Genomic DNA, 16,671 nt, shown 5'->3' with positions numbered 1-16,671 from the left:
AAAAAAGTTGCCTTCTAGTCGATCTCAACTCTTGGCGACCCCATGTGAGTCAGTAGAACTGCCCTATGGGGTTTTCTTGGCTGTAATCTTTATGAAAGAAGATTGACCAGCCTTTTCTTCCACAGTGCCGCTGGGTGGCTTCGAACTGCCAATGTCTAGGTTAGTAGACAAGCACAAAGCATTTGTTCCACTCAGAGTCCTCAGTCTGATAAAACAAAAAAACCAAACCCAGTGCCGCTGAGTTGATTCCGACTCATAGCGACCCTATAGGACAGAGTAGAACTGCCCCATAGAGTTTCCAAGGAGCGCCTGGCGAATTCGAACAGCTGACCTCTTGGTTAGCAGCCATAGCACTTAACCACTACGCCGCCAGGCTTTCCCCTCAGTCTGATAGGGGCCATTATCTGCTGCATGATAGAGGAAAATATGACTATTTTTGCCTGTATTCTTCTAAGGCTGACTTCTGGAGAAATAAGATGCCTCTGTGTCCCTTCTTCAAAGAACCTCCTTCCCTTGTTACAGAAGCCAAAGATTCTTTTAATGGGGGCAGAAAGACTTTCATCCTTTTTTTTTTTAAAAAAAATGAGTGCTGAGTTCAGGAGAGGATTGAACATAAAACACTCCAGCAATGGTTGGGCTCCAAAGGGAGGATGCAGAGAACTTTACCTGTCCAGGAGCTCCTCTGCCCGCAGGCGTGTTGGATTATGTGTCCTCTGGGTGCTTCCTTCAGTAGCTCGCCTCCCTGCAAGGTGTAGCGCCTTGCCTGGCCTTTGTCCTTTGACTTGGGTGCCTCCCATACAGTAAACTAATTAAGGGTAGGATGGACAGGGACTGTTTTTGTTTCTGTTTTAATTTATATAGCCTCAAAATCTAATAGAGTGCTAAAGCCATAGTAGGCACTCAGGACATGAATAATAAATAAATAAATGCCATGAATATTTTGGGGCTTCAAAAGAGTGGGGATGAAAAGCAAAAATAGTCAATTCATGTCTGAAATAATCACCTTCATGGTTTTTTTTCTGGAAGTTTTGGTCTTTTTTACCAGTACTAGTTGCCATTGAGTCAACCCTGACTCGTGGTGACTGCATGCATGTCAGAGTAGACCTGTGTTCCACAGGGTTTTCAATGGCTGATTTTTTGGAAATAGATTGCCAGACCTTCTTCCAAGGCACCTGTGGGTGAACTCAAACTTCCAACCTTTTGGTTAGCAGCCAAGCACATAAACCATTTGCACCACACAGGAACACCCCCTGAATGCATACCCCAAATTACACAAATCTCACCCAGCTCTTTATTTCATTTTTTTGTGTATTTTTCATGGAGATAAAAGATTAGTGAGACTGAGACTTCTGTGTAGAGAGACTAATGTTCTGTGCATTCAGTTTTGAAAAGGTAAGTCTGAATTGAAGTAGACAGCTTTAAGGACAGCCATGGAAAGGGTATGGTTGTTGAGTGAAGTAACTTTTATAAACTTTCACTTTCCCCTCCTGGCCCATGACAATTAAATATAAGAGTGAAATTAACAGCTATTGAACTCTTCATTTATGTAAAACCTAAGTTTGTCACATCATGAACCATGCTCACTGCTTGATTGGGAAACAAAAGCACTATTTTAAAGCCATTAGTATTACAGTGGATTTCTTTTTGTCATCTTGAGATTGCATGCCAAAATTTCAAGACTGTACTTATTTTCGCAGCTGAAAGGAACTGCCCAGTATAACACTTTTGGGAAATTCACCTGTATCCTTTAGTGTGTCTGTAGGTGTCTGTGTGCCCATGTGTCTATGTGTGTCCATGATGAATTTCTTAGTTTGTAATTTCTGGTTTGGTCTCACTGGTATTTAATTATATCAAACTCCCTCTAATTCATTTTAAGATTGGAGCATTGAACTATAAAGGTAGTAGATTTTATATATGCCCTAAAAATGTGTGTCCTCAAAGGCTGGGTTTTTTTTTTTTTTATTCAAATACAAAATTTAGGTACACCACGTGTTTAGTATGGAAAATCTATACAGTAAATAAGACTTCTTAAAGTTGATTGTCTGTTGCATTTAGTTCATCCTGGGGCTGCTGAAAATGTTTATTTGGTTTCAAGTTGTTTGGAAGTTTCCTGACTTCCGAATTATTAAAAAAAAATCAAATGCAGTAATTTACAGATCACAAAGCAAGAATATGACTTTAATCCAAGGACTTATTTTCAAATTGGCTTATTAAAACTGTCCTGTTAAAACATGTAACCTGAGCAAAAAAAAAAAAAAAACTTTTAAAACCGTAATTAGTATTTTTTCCCCCCAAAAAACTCTAGTTTATTATTGGTTTAGCTAAAAGAGAGACTTGTCAAATCTTCATCATTTGCCTGTCTGAAAGGGGCATTCAAATGTATTTGTGGCAAATTAAGATGTTTCTCTTACATTGCATGGGCAAATGAGCTTCACTGTCCTTTCCTCTTGCCTTTTGGTTATGATGGGGAGCGCCCCTCCACAGCAGGTGTCTATAGCAGCAGCCTGAGGTTGAATGCTTGATGGGTCATTAGTCTTATTGTCACACAAAAACCCCACTCATCAGGTGGTGAGGAGAGTCTTAGAATAGTCTATTCATACTAGTTGGAAACCCTGGTGGCATAGTGGTTAAGTGCTATGGCTGCTAACCAAGGGTGGGCAGTTCGAATCCACCAGGCATTTTCCTTGGAAATTGTATGGGGCAGTTCCACTCTGTCCTGTAGGGTCACTGTGAGTCACTATGAGTTGGAATCAACTTGATGGCAATGGGTTTTTTTGGTTTGGAGCCCTGGTGGCACAGTGATTAAGAGTTTGGCCGCTAACCAAAAGGTCAGCAGTTCAAATCCACCAGCTGCTCCTTGGAAACCCTATGGGGCAGTTCTGCTCTGTCCTATGAGTTGGAAACGAGGGCAGCAGGTTTGGTTCTGGTTTTGGTATTTATCCTAGCTGCATCTCACTCTCTTCTGGCCTTGGTTGCCCACCGTCCTTTTCTTTCCCACAACCACTGCCCCGCCTGCATGTATACCCCTCCTAAACCCTCCCACCTTTGGCACCCAATTCTGGTTCTGACCTCAGGGCCCATGTGGAATGTGCCAGTTGCATATAGAATAAACCATACATAAATAAGATTTCTGCAAGTTGTGATTTTTTAAAAATATTATTTATTGTATATTAGAACACATATTATTACCCTCCTCTACCATTCTCATTGAGCTCTCTCAGGAAAAGAATTTATCTAGTAACACTCCTATTAGCACCTCTCAGCCAGGCTGACGTTGGGCACTATCTTATACTAGAAATTATTGTCAGAACGCTGACTCTGGGGAATGCCGCCTCAGACATGACTGGCACCACCATCAGGTAGCGCTTCATTCTCCTGAAGCAAAGGGAGCTAGTTTCTAATTACTTCATGCCCCCACAGATCTAATATTTACATTCAGGTAAACTGTGTTTAATATGTAAACTCTGTGTGCCAAACATCAGGAGTTCAAGGATAAAAAGCAGGGGGGAGAAGCAAAGTTTTAAAAAATGGTTTCAGAAGCATGTTAACTTTTTTAATCTCTTTTGTGTGTGTGTTTGTCTTTGTGTATGGCCCTGCCTACTTCTCAGGGAAGACTTCCTGTCCCAAAGGAAGTGAATCGCAAGAAGGGCAATGAGACTGCGGCTGCCTCCCTGACTCCAGTTGGCGGCGATGAACTCTGTCCCCCAAGAATCAGTTACCTCTTCTCTTTTTAATCGTAACACCTCCATTTGTATTACATATGGTGTATGGGTATTGATGAGATCATGGTATCATATATGGGATTTTTTTATGTGTAAATCATCAAGTATAAGAAGAAACTATGGGACTCTGAGCCTTGCTTTAGAGAATTTACAGTGGACAAATAGGTATCATCAAACCAGTTTTTAATCATTCTGACTCAAGTGAAAACGCTCAGAATTTCACACTGTGAATCCACGTTTACAACCCTTACAGGTGGGCCTTCAGGCCTGGTTCGCTACAACAATGTCTTCCACAACTCAAACTCCCACTGCTCTCCCCTAACCGGTCCACTCCTGCCTTTTCACTCACACAGCTCCCGACTGCTTCTGGCAGAGGCTGAGAGTCCCCCTAATTTTTTTTTTTTTTTTCATTTAGATGTAACAAGCCTAGTAGTTTATGTTCATCAATTGTCTGTATATCTCTATATTTTATCCATGTACTCTTTTGATGTATAGAAGTAGTTTGAAACTCATTGTTTCCTTGTGGTAAGTGACCGAGATGCTGCCACAGGACCTGAGACACTGATGAATGGTGCTATTTTGGACTTTCAACATGCTCCTTGGCGAGGTAGCTCTGATGGAGTTATTTTTTATTTCCATATTCTAAGAAGGTGTTGGTACTTTGTTTCCCTGAATGTTGTTCTCTAGACTGGATTGACTTGTTTTCCTTGTGTCTTCAGTGTGGCTTTCTTCTTCAGTGTTGTCGGTTGAGTAAATGCTACCAGAGAGTGAAAGAGATTGATGTCTCATGGGTTAGCACTCATAAACGTGCAATCGCTGTAGCGGGAGCAATCACAAAACCGTAATTTATTTACCAAATCTCCTTCTTTCTGTAGCCTCGCCTGCCTAACTTAGAGAAAGAAAAGCAATAATTTTACAGGCATTTTTAGGTGTCTCTTTGGGTTCTTTTTGTCTGACAGGATATTTGAAAAAGGGGCAAACTCTTTTTGAAAAATAATTTCTGGAAAAAAAATTTTAAAAATTGGCATTTTCATAGGAATATGGAAATTATACCTTTCCCAAAAATTGGAAAAACAACTTTACAAAATTAAAAAAAAAAAAAAAAAAAAAGGCAGAGCACTCTTTCGGCAATCTTGAAAAGCAAAGCGTAGAGTTTGTATTTTTGTCCTTGCTCCCAATGAAATGGATAAACAAAAATAAAATTAGAAAATACCATCAACTCATGGAATGTTGTGGTGTTAGCCAGTCTGAAAGCCCACCTTAATTTTTATATAACTGTCTCTTAGCTCTTCCTTTGACAGGGCAGGCCTGGTTCTGAACTGTCCGCTTCTGACTGTTAACACCGATGATGCATGCACTGCGCTTCTTCCTTGGTTCTCTCCTCCCTCCCCCGTTGGACTGAGTTTCCTGTGCATTTCGCCCCACCCTCCTTTGTTAGACTAGGTATACCAGCTGTGTAAATAGAGCGAGAAAACAGTATTCTGCATCTGTGGCATTTATGTAGAGTTGCAGTTGTGTACTGCTGAAAATGCAGGCTTTTGTAACAATGTGATCTTTACTGATGCACTCACAACAAGTACCCAATGTATTTTAGCTATTTTAGTAGGATTTGTTCAATAAATATGCAAGCTGTAAGGTAACTGTCCGACTTGGCTCATCATTGAAGAGATTTACTTTTGAATGCCTTCATGGATTCATGCTCATTGTGTGTTCCCAGAGCCCCAAGTGTGAGGCCAGTAAACCCAGGGGCAAATATAAAAGAATCAGCTCTGCCTTTCATGCGTGTTCCCTTCTTCGGGTTTTATAAAATTAGAGGTTAGGCAGTGGCTCATTAGGGCAGCATTTGCAGAGCTGCCTCTGGGCACAAAGGAGAGTTAGACCAAGGCCTTTTATTTCTACGCTTTTTCTCCCTTTCAGGACACACCCACACACCTCAAAACTTACTTTCTCACTCCCTGCCAGTAAGGCCTACTTTGTTATATTCATCACGCACACCAAAAAGATACCAGACCTCACTTCTTCATAAAATATTTGTACTTTTACACAGACAAAAGGATTAAACTTGGAAGAGGATCAAAGTTCTAGGTAGAGTTAGAGTCATTAATACCTAACTCATAATGTGTCCAGCTACCTGGAACCTAGCAGATGATAAGAGGGGCTTGGCATCGCTAGAACCCGAAGGCCTGAAATCAGACAGTACCGGGTTGCGTACTCCCTATGTGAGAAATACATGCTGGTCTCTCCTCATCCATTATGGGAGTGAAACCTTAACTTGGGCTACACATGAGTGGCTAAATTGCCTACTTGGGTTCAAAATTTGGCTGAGCAGTGACTAAAGAACAGACCTCTGAGTTAAAAGCCAAATAGCATTGTCCCCAGACTAGGGGGACAGCCCCTGGAGAGGGCAGATCAGATGCTGTCCAAGAAATCTTGGGTCTTGACGTGTGTGCCAGGGGAGACTTTTTAATTTGGGGGTTACTGAGTTTAATTTGAAATTAATGCACATCTCAGATTTTTGTTGTTTCCTATTCACCTTCAATGTTTACCCTTATTAAGAGAAAGAAGCCTTAGGGTACAACTGAATCCCAGCTGCCTGCCAGATATCAGAATTCATTCAGCCTGAAGGGAAACCCTTAAAAATGGAGATTTCACCATTTCTTTTGGTAATCCCAACCAAAGGTTAATAAGGAATTGTAAAGAATGCCCAGTCTGGATGTAAGGAGAGTCCTCCTTAAATTTAATTATCTTTCATGGTACAAACAATCCCGCTTTCCTCACTCAGCAGGCTCCTGTCACCTGTATGGTCACTGCACTTGTGAGGGGTTACATCCTGCCTTTTTGCCTTACTAAACCAGGAACAGAGAAAAGTGATGAGGCCAAGCCAAGGGGGTGGTGTGGCCTGGGCTGCTTTATGCCGAATAGTTACCTATTATATAAAAAAAATTACTGCTAAATGTTGCATCTTAAAAAAACAAACTGTTCTTATTTCACAGATTCTGTTGGTCAGGAATTTAGGACCAGCATGGCTTAGTGGTTATTGTTATGGCTCTCATGAGGTTGCAGCCAAGATGTCAGTGGGGTTGAAGTCACGTGAAGGTTTGGCTAGGGCAGGAAGATCTACTCCCAAGATGATTCATTCCCATGGCTGTTGGCATGGGTCTTTCCGTAGGGCCACTTGAGTATACGCGTGACCTCCAGCTTCCCTCAGGGTGAGTAATTCAAGAGAGAGGTAGGAGACAGTCACACTGCCTTTTATGACCTATTCTCAGAAATCATCACCATCTGTCACATTCTAGTTATTAGAAGCAAGTCACTTTACTATGTACAATTTATACTGAAGGGGAGAAAATTAAGCTGTACCTCTTGAAGGGAGGAGTATAAAAGAATCTATGGACATATTTTAAAACCACCACTCCATCTGAGGTTACAGAGCTCAGGGAATTGTAGGCCAGGGGCTGAAAGTGAGAAAGGTTGAAGTAGAATCGTAGCTTCTTTTATTAAAAAGGTTTTTACAGCCCTTGGAGCTCCAAATCCTGGAGGTGTTTGAGGAGAGAGAGCATCTGGGAGCCACAATACTGGGGTTGCATAGCTTCCATTTACTAATCAAAGTTCTTTTAGCCTCAAGAGAAATATTTAGAGAATGTTTTTGGAAGCTATAAAACCTGAAAGCCGGAGTAAATGTCTGAAGTTCCATCCAACTCTGTGGACTCTTGGGTTAGCTGATTTCAACTGTCTCAACCTCCATGAAGCTTGGCTATTAGATGATTGATCCTGGACTTCACTTTAAACCTGCAGAACTTACATGCAAGAATCAGCTATGTACTTGTTAAAGATTAGTAACTAGCAGTTAGCTGGCGTCAGAGCCAAAAAAAAAAAAAAAAACTTGCTGTCAACTCTATTCTGACTCAGTGGAGACCCTATAGGACAGAGTATATGACCCCGTAGGGTTTCCAAGGAGAGGCTGGTAGATGTGAACTGCTGACCTTTTGGATAGCAGCTATGGCTTTCAACCACTGTACCACTAGGGCTGTGGAGTCAGAACAGGAGACTCAATTTTTGATTAAGGGCTACTTTGTTCTCACTCCAGAGGCAAAAATATCATGTTGCCTTTGGGCAGAAATTGCTAACCAACAACCATGGACCAGATATAACCTGCAGACTTGCATTGTTTTGCCTACAGTGTGTTTTAGAAAAATGTTGATTTAATTGCCAACACTGACAAATTGGAGGACTTCACATGAAAATCCAGGTTTCCCGTTCCCTTGAGAAATAGGTCTATCAACAGTGGGCTTTGAGCTGAATAGCAGCCTCCACACTTGGATGAAGCATGCACCCTCCACAACACAATTCTCACCACCTCCTATTTTCTTATACCCTCTCTATTTCACTTATTTACATCACCTGCTTGCCTCTGTTAGGAATTTGCAGCACTCATCGTCTGGTTTCAGGGAATTGTAGTATGTTTATTTCCACCAGCAAAGGGCCAGGGGACCTTTCGAGATCTTTTTGTTTGAGAGCTGGAGTACATAAGCCAGACTGAAAACAGAGGCTCCTCATTGCTGATCCCAAAGCAGGAGCTGCTGCAGTTCCATCTGCACCCTTTTGGGCCCTCTTTTGAACTCTTTGGTTGTCCACCCACAATACCTAAGATCCCCATGGTCAAAAATTGGATCAGGTTTGGCGGTATGGGTGAGTGTGATAGACTCACAATTTTCAAGCTGGGGTATCTGCACCTAAGGGTATAGGAAGACTTTCCAAGGAGCACATGCTCATGGATGGCTTTAAGGAATTAATTTCCAGATCCTCTATATTCTTTCTTAGAATAGATCTCCCGAGAATGAGTCTACATTCATAATAGTCCTTTCCCCACATTATAAAATAAATACATAGGTCCCACCCATCCATCCCAAATCCTGATATGACGCATCACCCTGGGATGTAAAAACCTCAGGTGTAGCAAACAAAGGGGAAAAAAAAAAAAGATTAGTCACAAATTACCATAGAGTTTTGGGTTTATCCTTATTATATACATTAAGGTTATTATGATGTTAGGAAACGTAGAAATTAGGTGATTGGGCTCGTATATAGATGTTCAGAATTCTGATATATGGTAAAGTGGAGTGATGGACATAATGACAATTTCTGTTAAATGCTTTTTTCTCTTACATCTCCTGACTGTTGTCAAAGAATGCTTTGTTCTAGAAGGAGAGTCTTGAGAGAGTGAAGCAAAGAGAACATCAGTAGGAAACACCAAATACCAAAAATGTTTTTTTCATGTAACTGTAATTATTTTCTGCTATTCTCAATACTAACTTCTAGGATGTATTTTAACTGGGAAGAACTGCAACTTGGAACAGCTAAAGCACTATAGGTTTGTGATGCTGATTAATTTAAATGTAACTGGAATGCCTTTTGGAAATACCAGATTTTTCAAGATACAATGGATAAAACCCAAGGATAAAAATTTTCACGTGAGTTCTTTGGGATTTGAAGTGCATTAGTTAATAAAGTTGTCTAAACCTATTTTATCAAACCATAACATGGAATATTTATTTCAGTTGTGGTCATTCCTCATCACATTATAAAATGCTTAACACATTTTTCATAGTAGCAACAAAATTATGAGCTGTCAGACTGATTAGATCTTAGCAGCATAGAGCCTTTTTTAATACTTTATTCTTACTTATTTCCTAAAACCATTCAGTAGTTGCACACAAATTTACTAGAGATATGCCATGCCTTTTATTATTGTTCTTATTTCATGGGAGAAAGAGTATATTGATTGTCTTACTTACCTAGTGCTGCTGTAACACAAATACCACAAGTGGGTGGCTTTAAAAAACAAATTTATTTTGTCACAGTTCCGAAGGCCAGAAGTCCAAATTTGAGTGTTAGCTGTGTGAATTCCTTTCTTGTTGGTTGACCTGGATGTTCCTTGGTTCCTTGCTATTCCTTGGCATTTCTTGAGTTGGTGTTTGTCTCCCCTTGTGTGTGTCCCTGTGTCTTTTCTGGTCTTTTTATAACTCAGAAAAAATTAGCTTTTGGATGCCCTCATTAACATTAAAAAGCAAAGCTCCAGTTCCAAATAGGATCACATCCACAGGTACAAGGACCAGGTATTGAACGTATATTTGGAAGACAGAATTCAATCTGCAATATTGATAATCATATGTATATATCTATATATATATAACTTTTTGAACACAGAACAGTTAATTTTATTAGACCATTATTTTAATTTGGACTGCTTTTAGTGATCGATTTCACAAAATGTGCTTTTGATTCACACTGATTTTTGTATAATCCTCAAAATAGCTATTTGAATTGAAAAATGAAGTCAATTTTTTTTTTCCCTGACAGAAAGTGTATCTGATTTAGCTAATTGGTTTGACAGTGAAGATTGGCATTGCCAATGAGGTTTTGTGACATTTTCCATAAATGAGCTAAATCTGTAGCTCCAAATAGTGGTAATATATTTAAAGCAAGAAATATATCAAAGCATTTTATCAAAAAGTATTATATTAGCAAAGGTGTAATGAAGTGAACAATATATCTATTTCCTCTGCCATTTCTGAAGATAAGGGGTTTAAAAAGGTGAGTCTAAGTGAAAGTGTTACAGTATAATTAATAATAATTTGATAAACCTTAGTAAAGCTCTCTTGGTATACTTCCCAGAAATTGAGAAAGTGGATTATTCTAACGACTGGAGAACAAATTTCTTTGCAAGTCAGGTGCTTTCCAATTCATTGCTTATTAAAAATATTAATAGAAGAAGGACAAGGTTGTCCAGTGACCGAACATTAAAATAGTTTTTTATAAGAGATAGTTATGTAAATTTTGGTGTCTAATTTAGAAGGAATTCAAAGAATTGAATTACATTGCTAAGTTGTTGCCTGCAGTTGAGTCGGCTCTGACTCATGGCTACCCCATGTACAACAAAACAAAACATTGTCCAGTCCTGCACCATCTTCGTAATCATTAAAATGCTCAAGTCCATTGTTGTGGCCACTGTGTATTTTGAGTGCCTGCCAACCTAGGGAGCTCATCTTCCAGCACTATATGGGACAGTGTTTGCTGTGTTCCATAGGGTTTTCACTGGCGAATTTTTGTAAGTATATCTCCATCCAGGCCTTTCTTCCTAGTCCGTTTTAATCTGAAAGCTCCGCTGAAACCTGTCCGCCATGAGTGACAAATTACAACAAATTACCAGTGGCATAGCTTCCAGCATCATAACAAGACACAAGCCACAAGCCACCACAGTATGTGACAGACAGAAGGTGGTACAGTGCTGTAATAAAATACAGCGCCTACCGCTTACATATATGAAAACCAACGAACAAAAAGAGATAGAATTGGTAATGACCCCTGTCTAACTCTAGCAATAAGTAATATTTACCTAAAGATACATGAACTGACAAAATATTCCCATCATCTAATGGAGATGCGTTTGCAATATAACTTTAGATTTTGTTTAATAATTAATAGAAGATATTCATGTTATTTTAATCAGTATATTGCCAATAATAATATTTCAATCGTACAGATTTTTTTTAACACTTATGGCTTTGTGATCATAGAAATTAGCTTAAACTTTTAAAATTTGTATACATTTTTATTGCAGATAATGTGTTCCAAAAAACCAAACCCAGTGCCGTTGAGTCAATTCCGACTCACAGTGACCCTATAGGACAGAGTAGAACTGCCCCATAGAGTTTCCAAGGAGCGGCTGGTGGATTCGAACTGCTGACCCTTTGGTTAGCAGCCGTAGCACTTAACCACTATGCCACCAGGGTTTTCAGATTATGTGTCAGGGTGATCCAAAAAATATTTTCAAGCAAAAATTGTATTACATTAAGATGAAATTGTTTGGAGAAAGTGGAATGAAAATTAAGTTCAAAGAAAAAAAGGGAATTTCTGCAGGTTAAAGAAGTGTTTATTTTCAAAAGTGGAATGAAGGGGGTTATTAGTTATCATAGTGTTTAGATTTAGATTGTATACATTTACAAAAGAAATGCATCTTTCATTTTAAAATGGAAACATTTGTAATATGCCCAAAATTGCATCCCTTGAAACTATTTAAACTTATGATGAAAAACTTCAGTATTGACTAAAAAGTTGCAAGATGGTATATCTTGTAAAGATCGTTTTGGGGGATAGGTGAGCAAGAGAATTTGAAGCTTTCTGAGCTAGCTGACCAACTGCCTTATGCCCTGTGATTTGAGGGGCTCACTCTTGGCCAGAAATACTTCTTCCTCTAGTCACAATGCCTGAATTTCTCCTGACTGAAGCCTTGAAGTTTGCTAGTCATTAACTTATTACATTGCAGAGGAAGGACCCTGAAGGATTACAAAGCCAAAAAAAAAAAAAGAATCCAAATCTGTTGGCATTGTGTCAATTCTGAGTCATGGCAACCCCATGTATTACAGAGTAGAACTGTGTTTTATAGGGTTTTCTTGGCCATAGTCTTTATGGAAGCAGATCACCAGGGCTTTCTTCCATGGCACTGCTGGGTGAGTTCAAATTCCCAACCTTTAGGTTAGCAACCAAAAACCAAACCCGTCACTGTTGACTCAATTCCAACTTATAGTGACCCTATAGGACAGAGCATAACCGTCCCATAGGGTTTCCAAGGAGTGACTGGTAGATTTGAACTGCTGACTTTTTGGTTAACACCTGAGTAGTCAAATGCAGACAGTTTGCATAGCACCAATGAACTTAAATGAGGAAAGGAAAAAAAAAAAAAAAAAGATAGCCTGTTTGGAGCTCTGCTGGTACAGTGGTTAAGAGCTCGGCTGCTAGCCAAAAGGTTGGCTAGCCACTCCTTGGAAACCCTATGGGGCAGTTCTGCTTTGTGCTATAGGGTCGCTATGAGTCAGAATCAACAAAACAGCAATGGGTTTGGTTTTGGTTTGATCAGTTCTAAGCAGGGCAGCTGGATGGGCTGCACAGGGCACTGACTGCACAGGAGAATGGCAGGAGGAAATCCACAGAGGCGGTCAGTCTTCCTGGACTGGAAGTTTGGTGGGTCTGAGTAAGATGGGCAACTCTTCTTAAAACCTTTACTTCCTTCACTTATAAAGGTAACATATCTTTTAGTGCGAATATCCTGTTCCTTCAATGTATTCAGTGTACTTCATTATATTTCCACCCAGTATTCCAGAAAGGCTGGGCCAAAGTCACCTGCATGAGACCATTGGGCCCAAGTCAATGGGAGAAGTGATAGGCTCCCAATCCTTTAGTCCCTGAGAACCCAGCACTCCTGGGAAAAAGCCCACAAAACAGCAAGCAGCTCATGAATCAGAACAGAAAAGATAGTCATCTTTTATTGCATGTGTCCATTAGGCTTACCTCTGAGCATAACTACATAGAAGCAATATGATTTTAATCTATTCCCTCTCACAATACACAGTGCTGTTAATGCACAAATTAGCTATTTCACAAAGAGACCCATATGGTTGTGTGAAAACCTTGTGGAATAAAGAATTTTAAGAAACACATTAATTTGCAGTTTCCTTCAAATTGGGCAGCTTTAATTAGCAGTTGGAAGCTTTCTGACCCCAGCACTCCTATTAGCTTCTACCCACCCACTGGCTCTCACTGAGCTTCATAGGCTGCTCAGAGCGAGCTGCCGTATTTTTCTACACAACAGCCTCTCACATCCTTACCCCATTGACTTCTTCTCCTCTAGGATCAATAGCCTCAGTTCTTTTCACGAGTTTTCTCGTGATCTATTTTTTGGAGTTCTCGCTACCCCTGTTGCCCTCTTACATGAATTCTTGTTTGTGGCTCATCCAGCATCTTTGAAAAAATGACAGCTGAGACCTGGACAGGATCATTGGCAGAGGGTCTTCCAGTGCAGGGACATGCTGTATGGTACACTGGCAGTTGGGTGTTCTATGACATAGCTAAGCTGAAGACAGTGATGAGTCCTAGTTACGGTTATACCCAGTGCATTAGTTTCTTAGGGCTGCCTTAACAAATTACCACAAATGATGTGGATGACTTAAAATAACATAAATTTTTTGCCTCACAGTTCTGGAAATCTGAATTCAGGGTGCCAGAGGGGCCATGTTCTCTCGGAAAGCTGTAAGGGAGGATCCTTAATTGTCTCTCCCAGCTTCTGGTGGTCTCGGGTGTTCCTTGGCTTGTGACAGCATAACTGCACTCTCTTCCTCTGCTTTCAGATGGCTGTCTTCTTGGGTGTCTGTCTATCTCTGTCTCTTTTCTTTTTATGAACACAGCAGCCGTATCAGATTAGGGGCCACCCTACTCCATTATGACCTTATATTAACTAATTACATCTGCAAAGACTATTTCCAAAAAAGGTCATATTCACAGGTACCAGGAGTAAGGACTTGAGCATATGTTTTTTTGGGGACCCAAATCAACCTTCAGTTGCTGATGTGGCACAACTCAGAGTGAGAACAAACAGCTCCAAACATCCATTAATAATGGGAATGTGGAATATATGAAGTATGAATCTAGGAAAATTGGAAGTTGTAAAAAATGAAATGGAACGCTTAAAGATAAATATCCTAGGCATTAGTGAGCTGAAATGGACTGCTATTGGCCATTTGAATTGGACAGTTATACAGTCTGCTGTGCGGGAATAGCAAATTGAAGAGGGATGGGCTCCTATTCATTGTCAAAAAGAACATTTCAAGAGCTGTCCTGAAGTAAAACGTTGTCAGTGGTAGTATATTATCCATATGCCTACAAGAAAGACCAGTTAATATGACTATTATTCAAATTTATGCAGCAACTACTAAGGCCAAAGATGAAGAAACTGAAGATTTTTACCAACTTCTGCAGTCTGAAATTGAGCAAACATTCAATCAAGATGCATTGATAATTACTGGTGATTGAAATGTCAAAGTTGGAAACAGAGAAGAAGGATCAGTAGTTGCAAAATATGGCCCTGGTGATAGAAACAATGCCAGAGATCGATCACATGATAGAATTCTGCAAGACAAACAATGTATTCATTGGAAATAACTTTTTCAACAACACAAACAGTGACTGTACATGTATTCTGGCCAGATGGAATACACAGGAATCAAATTGACTACATCTGTGGAAAGAGATGATGGAGAAACCCAGTATCATCAGAACAAGGCCAGGGGCTGACTGTGGAACAGACCATCAATTGCCCATAGGCAAGTTCAAGTTGAAGCTGAAGAAAATTAAAACAAGTCCACAAGAGCCACAGTTTGACCTTGAGTGTATATCCCACCTGAATTTAGAGACCATCTCAAGAACAGAGTTGATGCATTGAACACTGGTGACTGAAGGCCAGATGAGTTGTGGGATGACATCAAGTCATCATACATGAAGAAAGCAAAAGGTCACTAAAAAGACATGAAAGAAACAAAAGACTAAAACAGAAGTCAGAAGAGACTCTGAAGCTTGCTCTGGAACATAGAGTAGCTAAAGCAAATGGAAGAAATGATGAAGTAAAGGAGCTGAACAAAGGATTTCAAAGGGTAGCTGTAGAAGATGAAGTATTATAGTAAAATGTGCAATGACCTGGAGATAGAAAACCAAAAGGGAAGAACACATTTAGCATTTCTCAAGCTGAAAGAACTGAAGAAAAAATTCAAGCCTTAAGTTGCAATATTGAAGGATTCTATGGGCAAAAAAAAAAGTCACTTTAAGGACTAAGGTGCACCTGACCCCATACCATGGTGTTTTCAGTCACCTCATACATAAGCGAAAGCTGAACAGTGAATAAGGAAAACCAAAGAAGAATTGATGGCTTTGAATCATGGTCTTGGTTAAGAATATTAAATATACCACAGACTGCCAGAACAACCAACAAATCAGCCTTGAAAGAAGTACAGCCAGAATGTTCCTTAGAAGCGAGGATGGTGAGACTTTGTCTCATGTACTTTGGACATGTTATCCAGAGGGAACAGTGCTTGGTAAAGTGGAGGATCAGCGAAGAAGAGGAAGAGCCTCAATGAGATGGATTAACACTATGGCTGCAACAATGGGCTCAAGCATAACAACGATTGTGAGGATGGTGCAGGACCTGGCAGTGTTTTGTTCTGTTGTACATAGGGTCACTATGAGTTGGAACCAAATCCATGGCAACTAACAAAAAAATAACAACAAAATGGGCAAAATACTGAACAACTAAGGAAGCATCAAAAGAAGATGGAAGGCAAAAAGATGGAAAAAACCTAGGTGCCTGTCAACATATCAATTGATAAACAAGCTATGGTACATACACACAATGGAATACAATGATGAATCTGTGAAGCATCTTACAACATGGATGAATCTGGAGGGCATTATGCTGTGTGAAACAAGTCAATCACAAAAAGACAAATATGAGACCACTACTATAAAAACTTATGAAAAGGTTTACACACAAGAAGAAACAATCTTTGATGGTTATGAGGGAGGGGAGGGGTGGAAGGGAAAAACACTACATAGACAATAGATAAGTGGTAACTTTGGTGAAGGGTAGGACAGTACACAATATTGGGGAAGCCAAAACAACTTGTCCAAGGCAAGGTCATGGACGCTCCATAGACACATCCAAATTCCCTGAAGGACCAAGTTACTGGACTGAGGACTGTCGGGACCATGATCACAGGGAACATCTAGCTGAATTGGCATAACATAGTTTACAGAGAAAATGTTCTACATTCTACTTTGGTGAGTAGCATCTGGGATCTTAAAAGCTTGGGAGCAGCCATCTAAGATAGTCCACTGGTCTTACCCCATCTGGAGCAAGGGAGAATGAAGAAAACTAAAGACACAAGGGAAAGATTTTTCCAAAGGACTAATGGATCACAACTACCACAGTCTCCACCAGACTGAGTCCAGCACAGTTAGATGGTTACCTGGCTACCAGCACCGATTACTCTGACAGGGATCACAATAGAGTGTCCTAGATAGAGTGGAGAAAAATGTAGAACAAAATTCTGTCTCAAAAAAAAAA

The 16,671-nt window shown here is 40.0% G+C and overlaps 1 protein-coding gene across 1 annotated transcript in view; it reads left to right on the top strand.

The window, feature by feature from the left end:
* NREP (neuronal regeneration related protein) overlaps positions 1-5,362 on the top strand; it is a 33,648-nt gene extending 28,286 nt beyond the window's left edge. Inside the window, exon 4 of the mRNA XM_010589780.2 lies at positions 3,609-5,362. Within this exon, the coding sequence (XP_010588082.1) occupies positions 3,609-3,734 (126 nt within the window). The 3' untranslated portion in view covers positions 3,735-5,362. The remainder of the gene's footprint in view (positions 1-3,608) is intronic.
* The last annotated feature ends 11,309 nt before the right edge of the window (positions 5,363-16,671 follow it).

The sequence above is a fragment of the Loxodonta africana genome, chromosome 2 (genome assembly GCF_030014295.1).
Source record: "Loxodonta africana isolate mLoxAfr1 chromosome 2, mLoxAfr1.hap2, whole genome shotgun sequence".
NCBI lineage: Eukaryota > Metazoa > Chordata > Mammalia > Proboscidea > Elephantidae > Loxodonta > Loxodonta africana.
The sequence above is the reverse complement of the archived record's forward strand: the minus strand, read 5'-3'. Positions and strand labels throughout refer to the sequence as shown.